A 17,581-nucleotide genomic window follows, 5' to 3' on the forward strand; every position below is an offset into this window, starting at 1 on the left:
TTGTCTATAATTTGCGAGACGAATCTTTTGAGCCTAATTAACCCATGGCGGAACAATAATTACCAAATACAAACGAAAGTGCTACAATATTTTACATTCAAAACTTTACGCATCTAAACAAGGCCTAAATTAAATTTAGCCAGCCAGCCAGGAAGATCTCTAGGTTCCAAGCGTGCACAAAGCAATTTAATCTCTGCAGATGTGGCAGAGCAGAGGAACTTGTCATGTGCCAGCAACTTATCGTTGGCGCGGATAAGTTATTCGTCATCTCAACCTAAACAGAAACAGAAATGAAATTAAGGTTAGAAGAAAATAAAGCGGAAAAGATATGTTAGAATAACGGGTGAAAGAACAGCTAGGGCCAGGGTGGCACAGGGCGGGAAAAACCAACACAATTAAGTCTAGAAGAAATGGGAAAAGAGAGAAGAGATGAATAACTGCTGGAGCTACTGCACCTTTATAATTAATAAGTATATCGTGTCGGGGATGAATGGGATGCATTTCACATTGTAAACCAACAATCACCCTCTGCAGCGATGGTAGGTTCCCCAGGCCCAAGTCGAGACCACCATTATTGCTGGCAGTGCCTCTTCCCTCCCGCACATAAAACAACGGTCCGAGGTTAAGCACTCTGAGCTTTGGCATAGCTCCTTTTTGAAACACCACTGGCCATACAAATTGCCTGAAGTAACATTTTACAAGGCACGGGAACGAACCAGCACCAACAACAAATCCCTCAAGGATTCCCAGGTTCTTATTGTCCACCTTCAGCTTTAGAGTGTGGAGAGCTGGCAACCTCCCGAGGATTTCGAGCATGAAATGAAATCTGTACAAATTAGTAGGTATGAGAGGGTTAATGGCGGATCCGCACACAAAGGCTTTGGACTATGAAAGGCTACCTAGATCATAGGGATCAATTTCTAGTCGCGTATGGATTCACCCAAGCCGGCACTGTAGAAAACCAGATGCCTGTTATATCCAACAAACGGAGATGTCGAGGAGCGACCCAGGCATCCAATACACAGATGTTGCGTACAACATAACCAATGCAGATATCTAGTTCCTGGATCTTTTGTAGCTTGCGTAGGCACTCCAACAGCTTATCATTCCACTCCTCCAATGCAATACGCAGCAGCCTCAGTTCAGTTAGCCGGCCCAACTCCTCTATAATGTTTATGGTGGAGTCATCAATGTGTAACGTTGACAGCTGCTCAAGGCATGTTAGGTTTCTGATTCCATTTGGTACTGTTGTATCATAGTCAATGTCTAGGCACATCAAATTTCTTAGCTGGACAACACTTGAAGGCAAGCTGGAGATATCATTGAACGTTACGTCCAATGTTTGTAGAAATTGCAGGTTTCCTATTTCTTCCGGGAGCTGAGAAATTTGCGTACCATGTAGTCTCAAGTACCTTAACTGATATAAATTTCCAAGGAACTTAATGCTACTAGTTTGTGAAAGGTTGCAATCCTCTAAATCCAATACACGTAAAACTCGGCAGCTACCAAGAGCCAGCACTTGAGCAACGGCAGATGGGAAGATAACAATTGACCTTGCATGTTGCAACAAGCTCCTAGTATCTTGAGCAATTACATGACTGTTATTGCCATTTTGAAGGGACAACCTCCGAATCGTATTTGATGGAGATGTGCTATCCATATCACTTAGTACAGTAACAAAGTTTTCTTCACCTGACATGGAACGGATAAGATCGAGCACCATGTCATGTATGTGACAACTATCTAGCATGCTAGTAAATAAGTTGTGTATTGGCCGGATCATACTTTTGTTTATGAGCTCATGCAAGTAACTCTCTCCGAGTTCAAATAGACTTTTCCCTTGTTTTTCGCATTGAATAAAACCTTCAGCTATCCACATTCTTATCAAACGGTCCTTGTCAATTTCAAAATCTTCAGGAAACATGCTTAAATATAATAAGCAAGTCCTTAGGTGGCATGGTAGCTGATAATAGCTAAATGACAAAATCTTTCTCATATTCTCCACATCCATATTATTTTCCATGCCAGTACCAACAGAGTTGTACACCACATACCACTCCAGTTTATTTCTTCCTTTGCAAGCTAGCAAACTAGCCAACGTAATAATAGCTAAGGGAACACCAGCACATTTCTTTAGTATTCTGTCAGATACTTCGGCCAGCTCCTCATTTGGACATTTTACTGTTTCTTCATTGTTGTCTTTGTTTACATTACCAAATATTCTTCTAAAAAATAGTTTCCGAGAGTTGTTTGGAGAAAGGGGTTTCAGCTTGTAAGCACCACTAGCTTGTTTAGCAACATCAGAAATACGTGTAGTTGTAATAATAGTGTATCCAACATCATTATCAGGCAAAGCACATCTAATCATATTCCAAACTGAGATATCCCATATATCATCAACAACAATAAAATACCTACATATATCACAAGTTATTAGAGAAAAAACTCTTGGTTTTAGGATGGAAAAATATTCTAATATTGTTCATATACCAGCTTTATGCAAATGAAGCTAACTGGACCACTACTGATGATTTAATGATTAAACTAAAACCGCTATGGAGCAGCTGGATTAGCAAGTCCTTGGACAAAATAAGTCCACTCGGAATGTTTGCCAAACAAGGCAAGCATTTGTTTCCAATACCGAATGTTCTTCTATGCAGTAATTTTAGGGAGTTATTCAAAGAAAGGTGTTTCGTATTGTAAAACTACCAGCTTGTTCAACAACATCAAGAATATGGGTAGTTGTAATAACAGTGTATCCAACAACATTATCGGGCAAAGCACATCTAATCATTTTCTAGACTGAGATATACCATATGTCATCAATGCAACAACAAAGTACCTACTCATACCACACATTATTAGAATGGAAAAGGTTCTAATATTGTTCATAGTCCAGCTGTAAGCAAATTAAGCTAAATGGAACACTACTAATGATTGAATGATTAAACTAAAATATCTACAAAGCATCTGGTTTAGCAAATTCGTGGACAAATAAAATTATTCCACTCGGAATGTTTGCCAGAACAAAAAATATGTCCAGCCAGGAAACTCTTTGCACTTAATAATGATGCGATAGAGCTTAAGTGGTTGTGTTGCCATTTAATAGGGCCCATGCATGAACCTTTAATTAACCATATGTAGCTATAGCCTTATACTTCATATATATGTATAATTGACGGAAGGAGTATTGTGAACAGAGGGTGCAAAGTATCAGTGGCTAAAAAACTTTGTAAGTACAAATTGATGAAAGGAGTGTTTCTACCTTTTGTCTTGAAGGAATTCTCGGAGTAGTTCTATAAGCCGCCTCTCATCCAGTGTTTCTTCATTGATGCTCTTGCCAAGGTCATATAGCAACTGCTTGTATAGTTTCTTCAGGTCGGGTGTCTGAGATACAGAAACAAAAGCTGAGCAATCAAATCGTGCTCTAATCTTTTTGTACACCACATCGGCAAGAGTAGTCTTTCCGAGACCTCCAAACCCAACAATGGAAACTATCTTGCCGTGCTGCTTAGACACTTCATTATTGCCTTCCGTTAGTATCCGGACTACCTCTTCTCTGGCCTCATCAATGCCAACGAGCTCTTCCACCTCATACTGAGCAATTAGTAACCGAGGATCGACGGTCACAGGCTTTGCAACATCAGTGTTGACCTTGTACCGATCACGCCGCATGGCTACCTCTTCGACATGGCTCTTGATTTCTCTGATTTCCTTTGCTATCTTATGGCGGATCACGGGCTGCTTGAACCAATTGAGGGTCCGGTCAATGGCTTCCTTGCATGTTCGCCTGACTTTCTCCCCGCCTTGCATCGCATCATATACGTGTCGATGGTGTCCTGTATGTCGTAGGACATCTCCCTCACTTTCCGTGCCCAGATCTTGTCCTGAGCGTCAAGCTTGTCTGCCGGCGTCTTGGAGATCTTCTCGAGGGCACCTTGCATGCTCTCGAGCTCAGCTTGGAGGAAGATAATCCCCCCCTTGACCTCCTTTTGTAGACTGTACTCGCCAGCAAGCAGCTCACCAAGCTTGGGGATGAGGCTCGGCGCAGTGCCCCCATCACGACCTCCATGTAGATCTGGCTCTGGGAGCAAGGAGCAAATTTGCTGTGTTTGTGTGAGCTGAGAGCAGTAGTGGTGTGCAGTGTAGAGTTGAATGGTGGTGCTCAAGGTAGATCTTGAGCAGGGCTCGTGACTCCTGCTGACGAGCAAAAAACAAAATTCTGGGCAATGGCTGTATGCACGTTGCACGCCTCGGGATGCCGCTGCCCGTTCACGGGGGGCTCCAGGAAAGATGCCGCTTGCTGCTTGCGTAGACAATTAGTCAACATCTCAACATCATCTATTATCTTATTATTTGGCCAACAAACGGAGCCTCCACATTCGCTCTCAAGGACTAGAATTATCTTATTATTTAGCCAATAAATGGAGTCTCCACATTCGCTCTCAAGGCCTAGAAATTCCCATGTTAATCGGAGAAAATAAGAGAAATTTAAATTACCCACCACTGCCATTATATTAAAATTAATCAAAAATACCCATGTACATAATAAGAGTTAACCCACCATTGCAACACCACTAACATTACTAAAATGAATATGTTAATATCAAATATCAACCGCTACAAGAATCGGACAAATTACGTCATCATCACTTTTCCATACGTTTCCATAAATGAGATAGATTTACTTTTTTAAAAAAATCTAAACAGAATCCATACAAGGAGAATAGTTTGATGTCATCATCACATTTCCATAAATGAGACAGATTTACTTTTAAAAAAATCTAAACAAAACCCATACGAGGAGAACGGGTTGACTTCATTAAAGCAATCTGTAGGACTCGCCGCCGGAGTTTCACAATGTGGCTCGCCTCTGCAATCTCTACGACTCGCTGCCAGAGTTACGTTAATCGGAGAAAATAAGAGAAATTTAAATTATCCACCACTACCATTATATTAAAATTGGTCAAAAATACCCCTATACGTAATTAGAGTTAACCCACCTTTGCAACATTACTAACATTACTAAAATGAATATGTTAATATCAAATATCAACCGCTATATGAATCAGACAAATTGCATCATCATCACGTTTCCATACATGAGATAGATTTTTTTTAAAAAAAATCTAAATAGAATACATACGAGGAGTATAGTTTAACGTCATCATCACGTTTTCATAAATGAGACAAATTTACTTTCAAAAAATCTAAACAGAACCCATACGAGGAGAACAGGTTGACTTCATTAAAGCAATCTGTAGAACTCGCCGCCGGAGTTCCACAACGCGTGGCTCGCCTCTGCGATCACTACGACTCGTCGCCGGAGTTTCAGAACTTGCCTCCGCGATCTCTACACCTCGCCGGAGATCTTCAAAGAATTGAGCATCCGATTGCTCGAAGCTCTCGGCCTCTCCATGCGCTGCGGCGTCAGCGTCAGAAACCCCCATGCAAAGGTAGTCTCATGCTTGCATATTCGCCCATTGGTCATCATGAATATAAGGGGATGAGTTAAGTAATAAAATTTATTAAAGCAAAGCATCTTTGTTGATGAAACTCTCATATTCAGTGAACGATTTGTGCAAGGTTGCATCAGCCAGAGTAGCTGCAATTAATTACAGCAGGTAGCAACAGAGGTAACCCTATATTTTTTTTTGTTTTAACTTTACGGTAGGCAGATTGATTAATGCTACATGTTTGTCCATTAGTTGTTAGATCACTCGGTAAGCTATTATCACACTTCCATGCAAATTTCTTTCATGAATAATCTTTGCAAAAAGAATTATTAAAATATCATCATGTCTTTTCACCTAATATGAATTTGCAGCTAATATATATGGTTTCTTTTCAAGTAGGGTATTGACGATTATGACATACAAAAAATTGAGTGATCTTACAACTAAAGGACAAATGTGGAGCATTAAAGTGAAAGTTATCAGATTTTGGGATTCAGTCAACAATGCAACCGACGAACTTATAAGCATGGATATGATTTTAATGGACGAACTTATAAGCATTGATATTCTAAACAGATAAGCCTGATAAGGATATTAAGGTTATTCCTCTATCTCATGTGAACTGTCCACGCTATTTTATTAACATTTGAGAGTTTACCCATACCCTCAATTTAGAACTTTGTATACTACTTTTATCTTAAAATGTCAAAACAAATTAAATTTAAAAATTACACGTAACAAAAATATTTTAAATCATATTAATATATCCACACTCAAAACAACAAAATTAGTTTGTACTCATAGCTTAAAAGGCACAAAGTTAGAATACAAAATAAAGGGTGTAACCTTATATAATACTCCCTTCGTATCGTAAAGGAAGTCGTTACAGATATCGACATAGTCTTTAAAAATAACTTTGACCACTATTTTTTACTACAAAAAATTTATAAAATATAGTCAAAATATACTTTTATGAAACTACATTTTAAGATAAATCTACTTACATCGCTATCATATTTTCAAACTCAACACAAAAGAATTTATTTATAGACAAAGTTTAAAATGTTAGAGTTAAGACAAACTCAAAACGACTTCCTTTATAATATAGAGGTAGTATCTGGCCGCGCAAATGCGTGGGTGGCCCACCTAGTTATTAACAAATGAATTAGATTAGATTATTAAGCACGCACGCCTCTGCGCGCGGAGTAGGTGCGTGTATGTGACCGTGCGATTAACATAAGAAACTGTGACAGGCTTAGTAAAAAGGAACTGCTGAGAAGGAGAAACATGGCCCTCCCTGCATATACGTGTGTGTGTTGGGCTCATGGGATAGAGGAAAGTATGGTGCATCTCTTTATCCATTGCTCTTTTGCTCAAGCCTGTTGGGCTTCGATTGGTCTTCACATAGGGGATGACGACCCATTTGACACACTTCACCAGCTCAAGACACAGCTGGGAGTTCCTTTCTTTATGGATGTAATAATCCTCATGAGTTGGTGCATTTGGATGCAGAGGAATGATCTCATCTTCAAAGGCTTGCAGCCCCATCCTGACAATTGCCGTCGTCATTTCCTGAAGGAATTTGCCCTAGTTATTCTATGAGCAAAAGCTAGATTCAAAACTTTGATGTCTACATGGCTAAAAACCCTTGTGTAATCTTTCTCTTTTTTTTCCTTTCGTCCTTTGCATCTTATTGAGACCTCTCTTTGTACCTTCGTTTATTTCTTTTAATAATTAATAGACTCAGAGCCGAGTTGAATGATGTGGTACTGCTTGAACCACCGTAGTAGAAAGAACCTGGCTTGAACCACCGTAGAAAGAACCACCGTCGCAGCTATCTGGTTCCGAATAGAGGAGCAGGTAGTTTGCTAGCTAGATTGAGCCACCGCTCGTTGAGAGCGATTGAGGTCGCTCGAGTTCAAGGTCTGCGGTCGATCTGTCCGTCACTCTCCATCCACTTGCACGTCAATTTTGCAGAAGAGTAGCAATTGCAGATGTCATGGTTTGAAAGTTTCCATGAGTGACGACGTAAGAAGAGGAAGGTTGCCTAAAAGTCTCGGCCACGGCAGTACGTAGAAAACTCGCGTAATACGTGGCTGATGGTGACCTGAGATGATGCCGGCCTGCCTGCTCGATCTTCTGTCGGTTTCGTTTGCAGGTAGCAGCGGGGCATGAAGGCCCGTGCCGCAGACCGGGCATTCTTGGTTGCAGCAAGACGACGCGCCATGGCACGGCTGAAACATGGGTGTCATGCCATCGGCGACGAAAGAGGCGGCGAGGTTGGAGGAGCAAGCTAGTAGCGGATCACCTAGGGAATTATTATGCCTGTTTATGAACAGATAGAAGGAGTAAGCAGCAAGGGTCAAAGAAATACATACGGATCATGGCAGGATGAGCACGCCGAGCACGGTGGCGGCTATGCACTGAAGTCTGAACTCGACCGGGTGGCAATGGAAGGAAAAAATCTCACTAGTTCTTTCATATGCAACGGAATCAGTGATCGTACAGTCGTACTACACCAATCTGTCTCTGCCTTCCAACGAGTAAGAACCTGAAGCAAACTTCAGAGCTGTAGTTTTGTTCTAAAAACATACTCCGATAGTTGGAGTACTCGCACGGAACCTGAACCTCTGAAGACGACGTTCCATGTGTTATGGGATCATTGTTTGGTTTTTGGGTTCGGTGCTGTGCTGTACCGTACCCTTTCATGTGTCAAGTAGCAGATCAAAGCTTTGGTAATTACGAGGAAGTAATCCCATGTACGCTTCTTACTATTGTGCCGAGCTCAGTTCTGAAACTCTGAACAACAGATCAGATCAGCCATTTCCTACCATGGACAACTATATCACATTCAAAAGCCCAGGGTCTCCGCGTTGTCGTCAGGTTTGGGTGCCCGTACCTCGACGTGGCGACGTGTAGCATCAATGAACAAAGATGAACCTCGCCGGGCGGCTCCAGCAGCCGGCGGGGAGAATGGCCTCCTACAGCTCGGACATGGTCTTGCAGAAGCAGAGGTCCAGCAAAGCGATGAGCAGTGGTCGGCAGGGGAGGAGTGGAGATTGTGGGCCTAATCATGTGCTCGTTGATGCTTTGGCCGAGTGGTTAAGGCGTGTGCCTGCTAAGTACATGGGATTTCCCCGTGAGAGTTCAAATCTTTTTTTTTTCCGAGCAACTCCCCGGGGGGGGGGTCCCCACCTATTTTTCTGTCACACCCTGAAATTTCTTGATTTCAGGATGTGATTAAAATTAAAAATAATTCAATAATTTTCTCATAATTTTAGAATTTTGCCAACATTTACTTTTCTTTATAGGGAATTTAGTATAAAAAAATAATTGTTTGTCTTTTAAATTAAATAAGGTTATTCTTCTTGTGTTGCATTCATGTTGCTTTTGCATTGTTTTATTGTTTGTTGTTCAGTTTGAATTTGAATTCTTAAATTCGAATTTAAATTGAATGTGTTTGCTCTTCTCAAGAAAATAGAAAGCTTTTCTCATCCACTTTCACCCTAGCCGGCCCGTTCCCTTCCCCTTTTCCCTTTTTCTCCACGCGGCCCAGCTCCGCGGCCCGCCTCCTTCTCCAGCCCGACGCCGCTCCATCACCCGATCTGCCGCTGACAGGTGGGGCCCACCTGTCAGGGTCATCTTCCTTCTCCTGCCCGCGCCGTGCCTCTGCTTCAGGCCCCGCACCGTGCTCCGCCATTGCCTGTGGGCCTCCGTCCGAGCCGGCCTACCCGAGGCCCCCTCCAGCTCAGCCCCGCGCGCGCGCCGACCCGGACCCTCTTCCCCACGAGCTCGCAACCGAACCGGACACTAGTCCGAATCTGGCCGTCGTACGCGCCCCGCAGTACCCTGAGCCCGGGCCCGCACGCCGAGGTCCCTCGGGCCCTATAAATAGCATCGCCCCCGCACCCCTTGATCTGCACACCCAGGCCGCCGCCTTTTTCCCCCGCGCAGAACCCTAGCCTCGCCGCCGCCATTTGAGCTCTGCTCCAGCTCGGGCCGCCGCCGAACGACCTCCTCACTGCAGCCCTTCGCAAGCCGAGCGTCCCCGGAGATCCGCGCCACGGTGAGGAACCCCGTCAACCGTTTTTTCCCTTCCTTTCTCTCTCCTGCGCACGCGCGCACGATTCACCGGAGCTCTGCTTCGCCGCTCGCCGCCGCGCACCCACGCCCGGCCTCCACCGCATCTCGCAGAGCCCGCAATCGGTCTCCTCGCGTCGCGCACAGCCTCCCCAAGCCCGGTTCGAATCAAGCGCAGGAAGGCCGTTCCGGCCTACGCCGGCGAACTCGCCGCCGCTCCGCCATGCGCCGCCGCAAGCCTGCTCCGCTCGTCTAGGTCCTGCGCAGAGCCCCTAGATGGCTTTGCCTTGACGTGCGCTCGCTTCCAGTCCCAAACCCGAGCCGAGTGCGTACCAGAATCGCGTTTACGCGATACGCCGGCCATCCCGCCGCTGCACGCCGCCGCCAACCTCGCCGTCGGTTGCCTAGCGCCGCCGACAGCCGCCCCAACAGACCCCAGCCGTCCGATCTGAGATCAGTGGCCTAGATTAGATTCAAACCAAGTCAACTAGATCATTTACCGGTCAACCTAGTACCTTTTGCAAAAGAACCCCCCAGTTTCTAGGAAATCAACCCACGCCCCGGTATGGTTCAAAAGTATTTACAAAAGAGCCCTTTTATTTATGTTTTAGACCCTGACCTTTTAGGAAATAGAACCCGCCGTCCAGGAAGTGTAGTTTTGCTTTCTAACCCTCGCGAGTTAGGTTTAATTTGATTTTAGTCCCTAGTTTCTTTAGGGCTAGCCCCTAGAAGTTTAAATCTATCGCAAACAAGTCCTTGGAACCTTGTTTTAGTCATATCTTTCACGTTTTAACTCCGTTTTCATCGATTCTCGCGCTCACGTGATCTTTGCAACATGTGCGATAGCTTTATGACCTGGTTATCTTCCGTGAGCACAGTTTTCTGTGTCTTGCAAATCTTTTCTGCTAGCTCTTAACTCTATAGTTAATCGCGACTAGATCCCTGAAGCATCGTTTATCCCATAGAATCACCGTTTTAGTTCCGTTTTCCGCGTTTCTTGAGCTCTCGTAACCATAGAAGCAAGCCCTATCCTTTAGTGTGTTCTTTTAGAGCCTTTCTTTTGTTATGGTGTAATGTTCTTAGTTGTATCTTTTTGTTTTCTTTGTATGGTTGCTCGTTGATTGCTCCGAGTAGAGGGATCGCTGTTTGAAGATTGAAGATCAAGAGTTCTAGATGAGCAAAAGCTGAAGAGCAGTAAGAGTAGCTTTTCGTTGGAGAAAGGCAAGTGACCCTAATCATACTTCTATCTATGCTTATTTACAAGAGTATTATATGCATTAATTGGAACATGGAGAACCACCCAAGAAAACCGTACAACCACAATACTACATGGCTCTGGTCTTGGCTAATTAATTAGAGACTCTAGTTTGTGACAGTCTTACCGAAAGGGCAAGAGGGGATGCATCGATGGGGTATAGCTCGGTCCTCTTGGGGCAATTGGTATTGTTTAATGGTCCTTTGGCAAGGTACCACCTCATTAGAACAGTGTTATGACCACTTTGGCTTGAAACCTTAGCGGATTGTCATGGGTTAGGGAATCTTTGTAAATGCCTCGTAGCATCCCTATGCAATCACACCTCGAAAGTGTGGTATTGTGCCTAGCTAGCACATTGCGTGGTTGGGTTCAAAGTTCTTCGGAACTTTTACGCGAATTGTGGTGAAAGTGTACAACCTCTGCAGAGTTAAAACTAACCGGTTAGCCGTGCTCACAGTCAAGAACGGCTTGGACCCTCACATGATTAATAAACTTAAAGATGAATATAAATCATATTCTGGTTATTTCTTGTGGCCTTGCTGAGTACCAACCATAAGTGTACTCACCCTTACTTACTGCTGCTCAGAAGGAAAGATGTGTGAAGTCTGTTGAAGAGGTTGCTGAGTTCTAGGCGTACGCAACCCCAGTCGATTGCCTATGAAGTTGAAGCATTCGTTTCCAGGATAAGCTGCATAACTCTGATAGTCTTTTATCTGTTGTATTTTCTCTTTTCGTGATACTGTTACTGATTATTTACTTATAATGTTTTTATATGTATGAAACTTGACATACATATAGATATACATTTGGTTGTCCTTAAAACCGGGTGTGACATTTTCATTGATCGAGGCGTAAGTACAACGCAAAGTACATAGTGGACCCATCATACTGGGTTGAGAGTACAGAGGAGTCCCAACGAAGGGAAAAAGAGAAGGGGGAGAGTCTAAAGATGATCAGCCAACCAAATCTCTTAGGCGTCGTCTCTATTTTTTTATCCCGTGAAAATATTTGAATCTCTCACGCATCATCCTATGTTCATAGAACAAAATAGGGGAGAGAGAGAGGACTCACCTTATCAGACCGATTGATCCTTTTCCTTTTTGTCCATGAGATTAAGCCCCGTATGTCTTTCACCATCGTGTGAGGAGAAGATTAAGGACCATGTCTCTTTAGTTTCTAGGATTCTTCTTTATTTGCAGTTCGCTCCTGACGAGTGTTGCCGACAGCCGGTTGGTCGGAGCAGAGTCATGCAGAGAACAGAGCATGGGGGAGTCACTACTGGCCCTGTCTGGATCCTTCTCTTCTATTCTATTCTAGGAAAGAATCTTGTATACATGGGCTATTAAATGAAATATATTTGTAAAACCTCTTGAGGGATGAGTGTAACTTTTCGTGATGAATCTAATAACAGTAATTAATCAATGATTAGCTACATTAATACTACAGTAATCATTCTCTAATTATGTGGTCAAATGTCTCATTATATTCGTCTCGTGCTACAGTAACATAGTTCTAGAGTTGATTTTGTAAACTGACTTTATTTGACACCATAATTAACGATTAAAATGTTACTATTCCTGGAATTCCAGGAAACCAAACAAGGTCACTATCTCATTGCACACCGAAACAGAGCAGGCGTCATAGTTGCAGTCAAATGCTACATGAGTTGGCCTATACCATATTAGAAAGAGAGAGCGAGCGACCATGCATACCGGCACCTATGCTCTCTGACGTCTCACCAGAAAATTACGCAAAATAACTTCTTCACCTTTTTTCTAACCCACACATGTGACATTTCAAATGTCACATTTCCATGGGAAACTGAGTAGATAGCATCACTACTTACAGGTTCGAGTTGTTTGTTACTATCCATGGGTGAGCAATCTAATCTCTGCAGATGTGGTGAAGCAGAGGAACTTGTCATCTATGAGCAACTGATAGTTGGTGTTAAGTGTTAACTCAAATCTTTCTTCTGTTCTATATTCGTCATCTAAATTCTAGGCAGAAATCGAAACAAAATATAGATTACAAGAAAATATAGAGGCAGAAATGGTTTAGGGGCAAGGGAAAGAAGACCAGGCTGGCAACAGGGCAGGAAAAACCAACGCAATTAATTTTAGAATAAGAATTTTGCTATCTCTGAGACAAATATATGAAACTAAGATTATACGGAGGAAAAGGGGGTTACATCAACCAACAGGAGTCAGGCTGGCATTCCTTTAGCACTGTCAGTTCGGGATCCATCATCCGACTCTGAGGAAATAAACCGGGAAAAATAAATGCAAATTAAGTTTAGAAGAAACAGAAGGGGAGTAGCAAGGAATACGAACAGAGCTAGGGCACCTTCATCTTCAATTAAGATTGCAAGAAAACAAATAAAGCAAGAAAAAATGGCACAGGTGAGAAAAACTAATGCAAGGAATAACTACAGGAGCTAGCACACCTTTATATTTAAATATACATATATCATGTCTGGGTTGATTGGGATGCATTTCAGCTGCACGCGTCAGCGTAGCCTTGGCTTGCTCGGCCTCCTCCTTTTGCTTGCGCCTTCATATCGGAGCTCAGCAAAGACCCTCTGCAACGATGGCAGGTTTCCGAGGCTCAAGTCGAGACCATCATTGCTGCTGGCAATTCCTCTTCCTTCCCGCACATAAAACAATGGCCAGAGGTAAAGCTCTCTGAGTCTTGGCATTGCCCCTTGTTGAAATACCATTGGCCATACAAATCGCGAGAAGGAACAGAATACGAGGCATGGGAACGAACCAGCACGAACAATGAATCCCTGAAGGATTCCCCAGTTCTTATTGCTCAGATGTAAAAAGCGGAGAGCTGGCAACCTCCCGAGGATTTCAAGATCGACCTGATGTAGCTCCCTCACGGTGATGTATAGGCAGGTGAGATCTGGTACGAGCAATGGATTCACCCAAGCCGGAAGTGTAGAAAACCAATAGCAGTCTTCTATACCCAACAAACGGAGGTGTCGAGGAGCGACCCAGGCATCCAATCCACCGATGCTGCGTTGACCAGGAGGGACTACAATATGTAGTTCCTGAATCTTTTGTAGCTTGTGTAGGCACTCCAACAGCTTTTCGTTCCACTTCTCCAATTTAATCCACAGCCGCCTCAGTTCAGTTAGATGGCCCAACTCCTCTATAATGTTTATGGTGGATTCATCAATGCATAACCGTGACAGCTGCTCAAGGCATCTTAGGTTTCCGATTCCATTTGGCACTCTTGTAGATACGTCAATATCTAGGCAAATCAAATTTCTTAGCTGGACAACACTCCAAGTCAAGCTGGAAATAGTATTTGACCTTACGTCCAATGTATGTAGAAATTGCAGGTTTCCTATTTCTTCTGGGAGGTGAGAAACACTTGTCCCACGTAGTCCCAAGTACCTCAAGTGATATAACTTCCCAAGGTCCTTGAGGCTTTTATTCTGTGAAAGATTGCAATGCTCTAAATCTAGTACACGTAAAACTCGGCAGCTGCCAGCAGCCGGCATTTGACCAACGGCAAATGGAAAGATAACAACTGACCTTGCATGTTGCAACAAGTTTCTAGTAACTTGAACCATCATGTGACTTTTCTTGCCAAATTGAAGGGACAACCTCCGAATTGTATTTGATGGAGATGTGCTATCCATATCATTTAGTACAGTAATAAAGTTTTCTTCACTTGACAAGGAACAGATAAGATCAAGGACCATATCATGTATGCGGCAACTATGTAGCATGCCAGTTACTGAGTTATGTATTGGTTGGATCATACTTCTATTTATGAGCTCGTTGAAGTAAAACTCTCCTAGTTCAAATAGACTCTTTCCCTGTTTTTCATATTGGATAAAACCTTCAGCTATCCACATTCTTATCAAACGGTCCTTGTCAATTTCAAAATCTTCAGGAAACATGCTAAAATATAACAAGCAAGTCCTTAGATGGCACGGCAGCTCATAATAGCTAAAAGACAAAATCTTTCTCATATTCTGCACGTCCATATTATTTTTCATACCAGTACCAATAGAGTTGTACACCTCGTACCACTCAAGTTTATTTCTTGCTTTGCAAGCTAGCAAACTAGCCATTGTAATAATTGCTAGGGGCACACCAACACATTTCTTTAATATTCTTTCAGACACTTCGGCCAGTTCGTCATCTGGACATTTTTCAATTTCATCATTGTTGTCTTTGTTTTCATTACCAAATATTCTTCTAAAAAATAGTTTCCGAGAGTTGTTCGAAGAAAGGGGTTTCAACTTGTAAGCACCACCGGCTTGTTCAGCAACATCAGAAATACGGGTAGTTGTAACAATTGTGTATCCAACATCATTATCAGGCAAAGCACATCTAATCATTTTCCAAACTGCGATATCCCATATGTCATCAACAACAATGAAATACCTGAACATATCACAGGTTATTAGAAAAAAACTAGTGATTTTAGGATGGAAAAAGGTTCTGATATTGTTCATATACCAGCTAGATGCATATTAAGCTAACTACCATGGATCACTACTGATGATTTAATGATTAAACTAAAATAGCTAGGGAGCAACTGGATTGGCATGTCCGTGAACAAAATAGGTCCACTCAGAATCTTTGCAAGTCCGTGTAATATAGGTGTTGTGTGATTCCTTAGTACCTTTTCATCTGAAGAAATTTTCTGACTTGATCGATGAGCTGCCTCTCATCCAATGTTTCATCATTGACGTTCTTCCCAAGTTCATAGAGCAACCCCTTGAAAATTTTTCTCATGTCAGGAGTTTGAGACACCGAAACAAAAGCCCAGCAGTCAAATTTTTCCTTGAGCTTTTCATATACTGCATTAGCAAGAGTCGTCTTCCCCAGCCCCCCAAATCCACCAATGGAAACTATCTTGCCATGCTGGTTGGACACCTGATCATCCCCTTCCATCAGAATGCCAATCACCTCATTTCTAGCCTCATCAATCCCCACAAGCTCTGTTGCCTTGCTGTAATGAGCCAACAAACGAGGATCGACAGCAGCAGGCCTAGCCACATCGATCCTGTACCTCTCGCGCCGCTCGCCGGCCTCTATGACACGCCTCTTGATGTCTCTGATGTCGGTAGCAACCTGACGGCGGATCCGGAGCCTCGTCAGCAAATTCAGGCTCCTATGGATGAACCCCCTCATACCAACCGGCCCTGACGGCGCACCACCCGTGCAGTGTACCATGAACATGTCGATGCTGTCCTCGATGTCGTAGCAGAGCTCCCGCACCTCGCTGGCCCAGATCTTGTCCTGCTCGCAGAGCTGGTCCGGAGGAGCAGTGGCAATCTCCTTGAGCGCCCCCTGCATGCTCTCGAGCTCAGGTTGGAGGAACATGATCTCCCCCTTCACCCCGCTCTGCAGCTTGTACTCGCCGACGAGCAGATCCCCAACCTTGTGGATGAGCCTCGACAGCAACCCCATCGCGACCTCCATGAATCCGTCGCTGCGAGAGGGCGAGCAATGGCGTGTGGAGTTGAGTGGTGCTGCTGTCTCTACCAAAAGAAAAAAAAAATCATGGCTTTATTACGAACTCGAACTTGATTGGCAAAAAGAACGGGAGGAAGATCGAACTAGGAGTTTACCAGCCGCCGCCGGTGCGTATCGCGCAGCTGCTCTTCGGCGGAGCGGCCGCCCGCCGCTCGCTTGAATCGAAGCCGGAGCTCGCTGGCTGCCGCCGTTGACTTGGAACAGGACCAAGACTGGAGCACTTGAAGGCTTTGAACTGTGTTTGGAACTGACGACAAAGAAAGGTGCGGCCAAAACATATCCGGGAGGAGCTAGTCGTGGTTTTTTTTTAAAATCTGCAAACGTTTTAAAAAATATTCTAGAATAATCATCTATCAACTAAACTTCGAAACCCCTGTAAAACCATGATCCATGGTGCAACGACATTTATATTTTGAAGCATTAGTTTTTTTCTAACAAAAGTTAACATGTTAAAAATAGGGAAAAAATCCACTTTACACCCTCAAATCATAAAAGTATGATTCTCAACCAACTATTGAATTGAGTAAATTTAGCCCCTTAGATGGTTCTGAAAGTGCTTTAATATTTTTTGATAATTAAAAGAGTCAGATTTAAACCAAAAATCATAATTAATTCATTTTGAGTAAAAAAATTACGAAATAGGTATCAAACGTTTTCTTAAAATGTAACCTATCTATTGGAACAATACTTGTCAGTTATTTCAGATCTATTTTTCTATGTTCATAATATTTGGTTGCTTGCAACTATACCTATTATTTTTTAAATAACTAAGACTCAAATAGAGCAATAATAGATAATTACATTTTTATAAAAATTTTGGTACAACTTTCATATTTTTCTGATTTGAAATAAATTAGTTTTTACTTTTAAATCTAGTTAGATTTTTTATTTTTTTAAAAATACAAAATCATCCTAGGGCCAAATTTGTCTGGTTTCGATAGTTGGATGCTTTTGTTACCCGGTTTTATAGTTGAAGCTTGAAAATTAACCTTTGCAATAGTTTCAATATGCCAGACTTTTCCTTAAAAATAAATCATGAATTCTTGCTGTAAGGATGTAACCTATACTGCTCCTAATACTGTTATAAAATTTATCATTTGAAATAAAATTTAGAGAACAGTCCCTAAACGATTTTATTAGCATTAGTCAAAATACTAAATCTAACAGGCCCAAGAGACTTCATTTTAGGGAGGCCCAAGAGACTTCACAAATCCGTTCTACGGCTCCACTCATTCATGGTTTTTTAGGGGTAGGAGCAAATTTCCGTTCAAGGCACAATTTTGGTAAAA

General features: G+C 42.8%; 2 protein-coding genes and 1 pseudogene across 4 annotated transcripts in view; all 3 read right to left on the reverse strand.

The window, feature by feature from the left end:
• Nucleotides 1-17,581, reverse strand: part of LOC120644988 (disease resistance protein RGA5-like) — a 56,461-nt gene that overhangs the window by 15,379 nt on the left and 23,501 nt on the right. The window lies entirely within an intron of this gene.
• On the reverse strand, nt 467-4,087 carry LOC120644992 (annotated as a pseudogene).
• LOC120644987 (disease resistance protein Pik-2-like) lies at nt 12,886-16,561 on the reverse strand. Of its 3 annotated transcripts, none has more exons than XR_005664036.1 (4): nt 16,388-16,561; nt 15,436-16,295; nt 13,235-15,194; nt 12,886-13,044 (listed from the first exon to the last, which is right to left on the reverse strand). XR_005664036.1 is itself a non-coding variant. In XM_039921729.1 (4 exons), the coding sequence occupies exons 2-4, from the start codon at nt 16,236-16,238 to the stop codon at nt 14,194-14,196; spliced, it is 1,704 nt and encodes a 567-aa protein (XP_039777663.1). In that variant the 5' UTR covers nt 16,239-16,295; nt 16,388-16,561; the 3' UTR covers nt 13,798-14,193. The 3 variants fall into 3 exon arrangements, 2 of the variants coding, with proteins under 2 accessions (XP_039777662.1, XP_039777663.1); XM_039921729.1 differs by lacking the exon at nt 12,886-13,044 and having other exon boundaries at nt 13,798-14,233; nt 14,334-15,194; XM_039921728.1 differs by lacking the exon at nt 12,886-13,044 and having other exon boundaries at nt 13,112-15,194.

Source organism: Panicum virgatum, chromosome 8K (genome assembly GCF_016808335.1).
Source record: "Panicum virgatum strain AP13 chromosome 8K, P.virgatum_v5, whole genome shotgun sequence".
Lineage (NCBI taxonomy): Eukaryota > Viridiplantae > Streptophyta > Magnoliopsida > Poales > Poaceae > Panicum > Panicum virgatum.

Coding starts and splice junctions, on each gene's coding strand:
- LOC120644987 (XM_039921728.1), bottom strand. CDS start 16,238: ATGGAGGTCGCGATGGGGTTGCTGTCGAGGCTCATCCACAAGGTTGGG. Junction 15,195..15,435: donor AAATTTCTTCAGATGAAAAG/GTACTAAGGAAT, acceptor TGATATGTTCAG/GTATTTCATTGTTGTTGATG.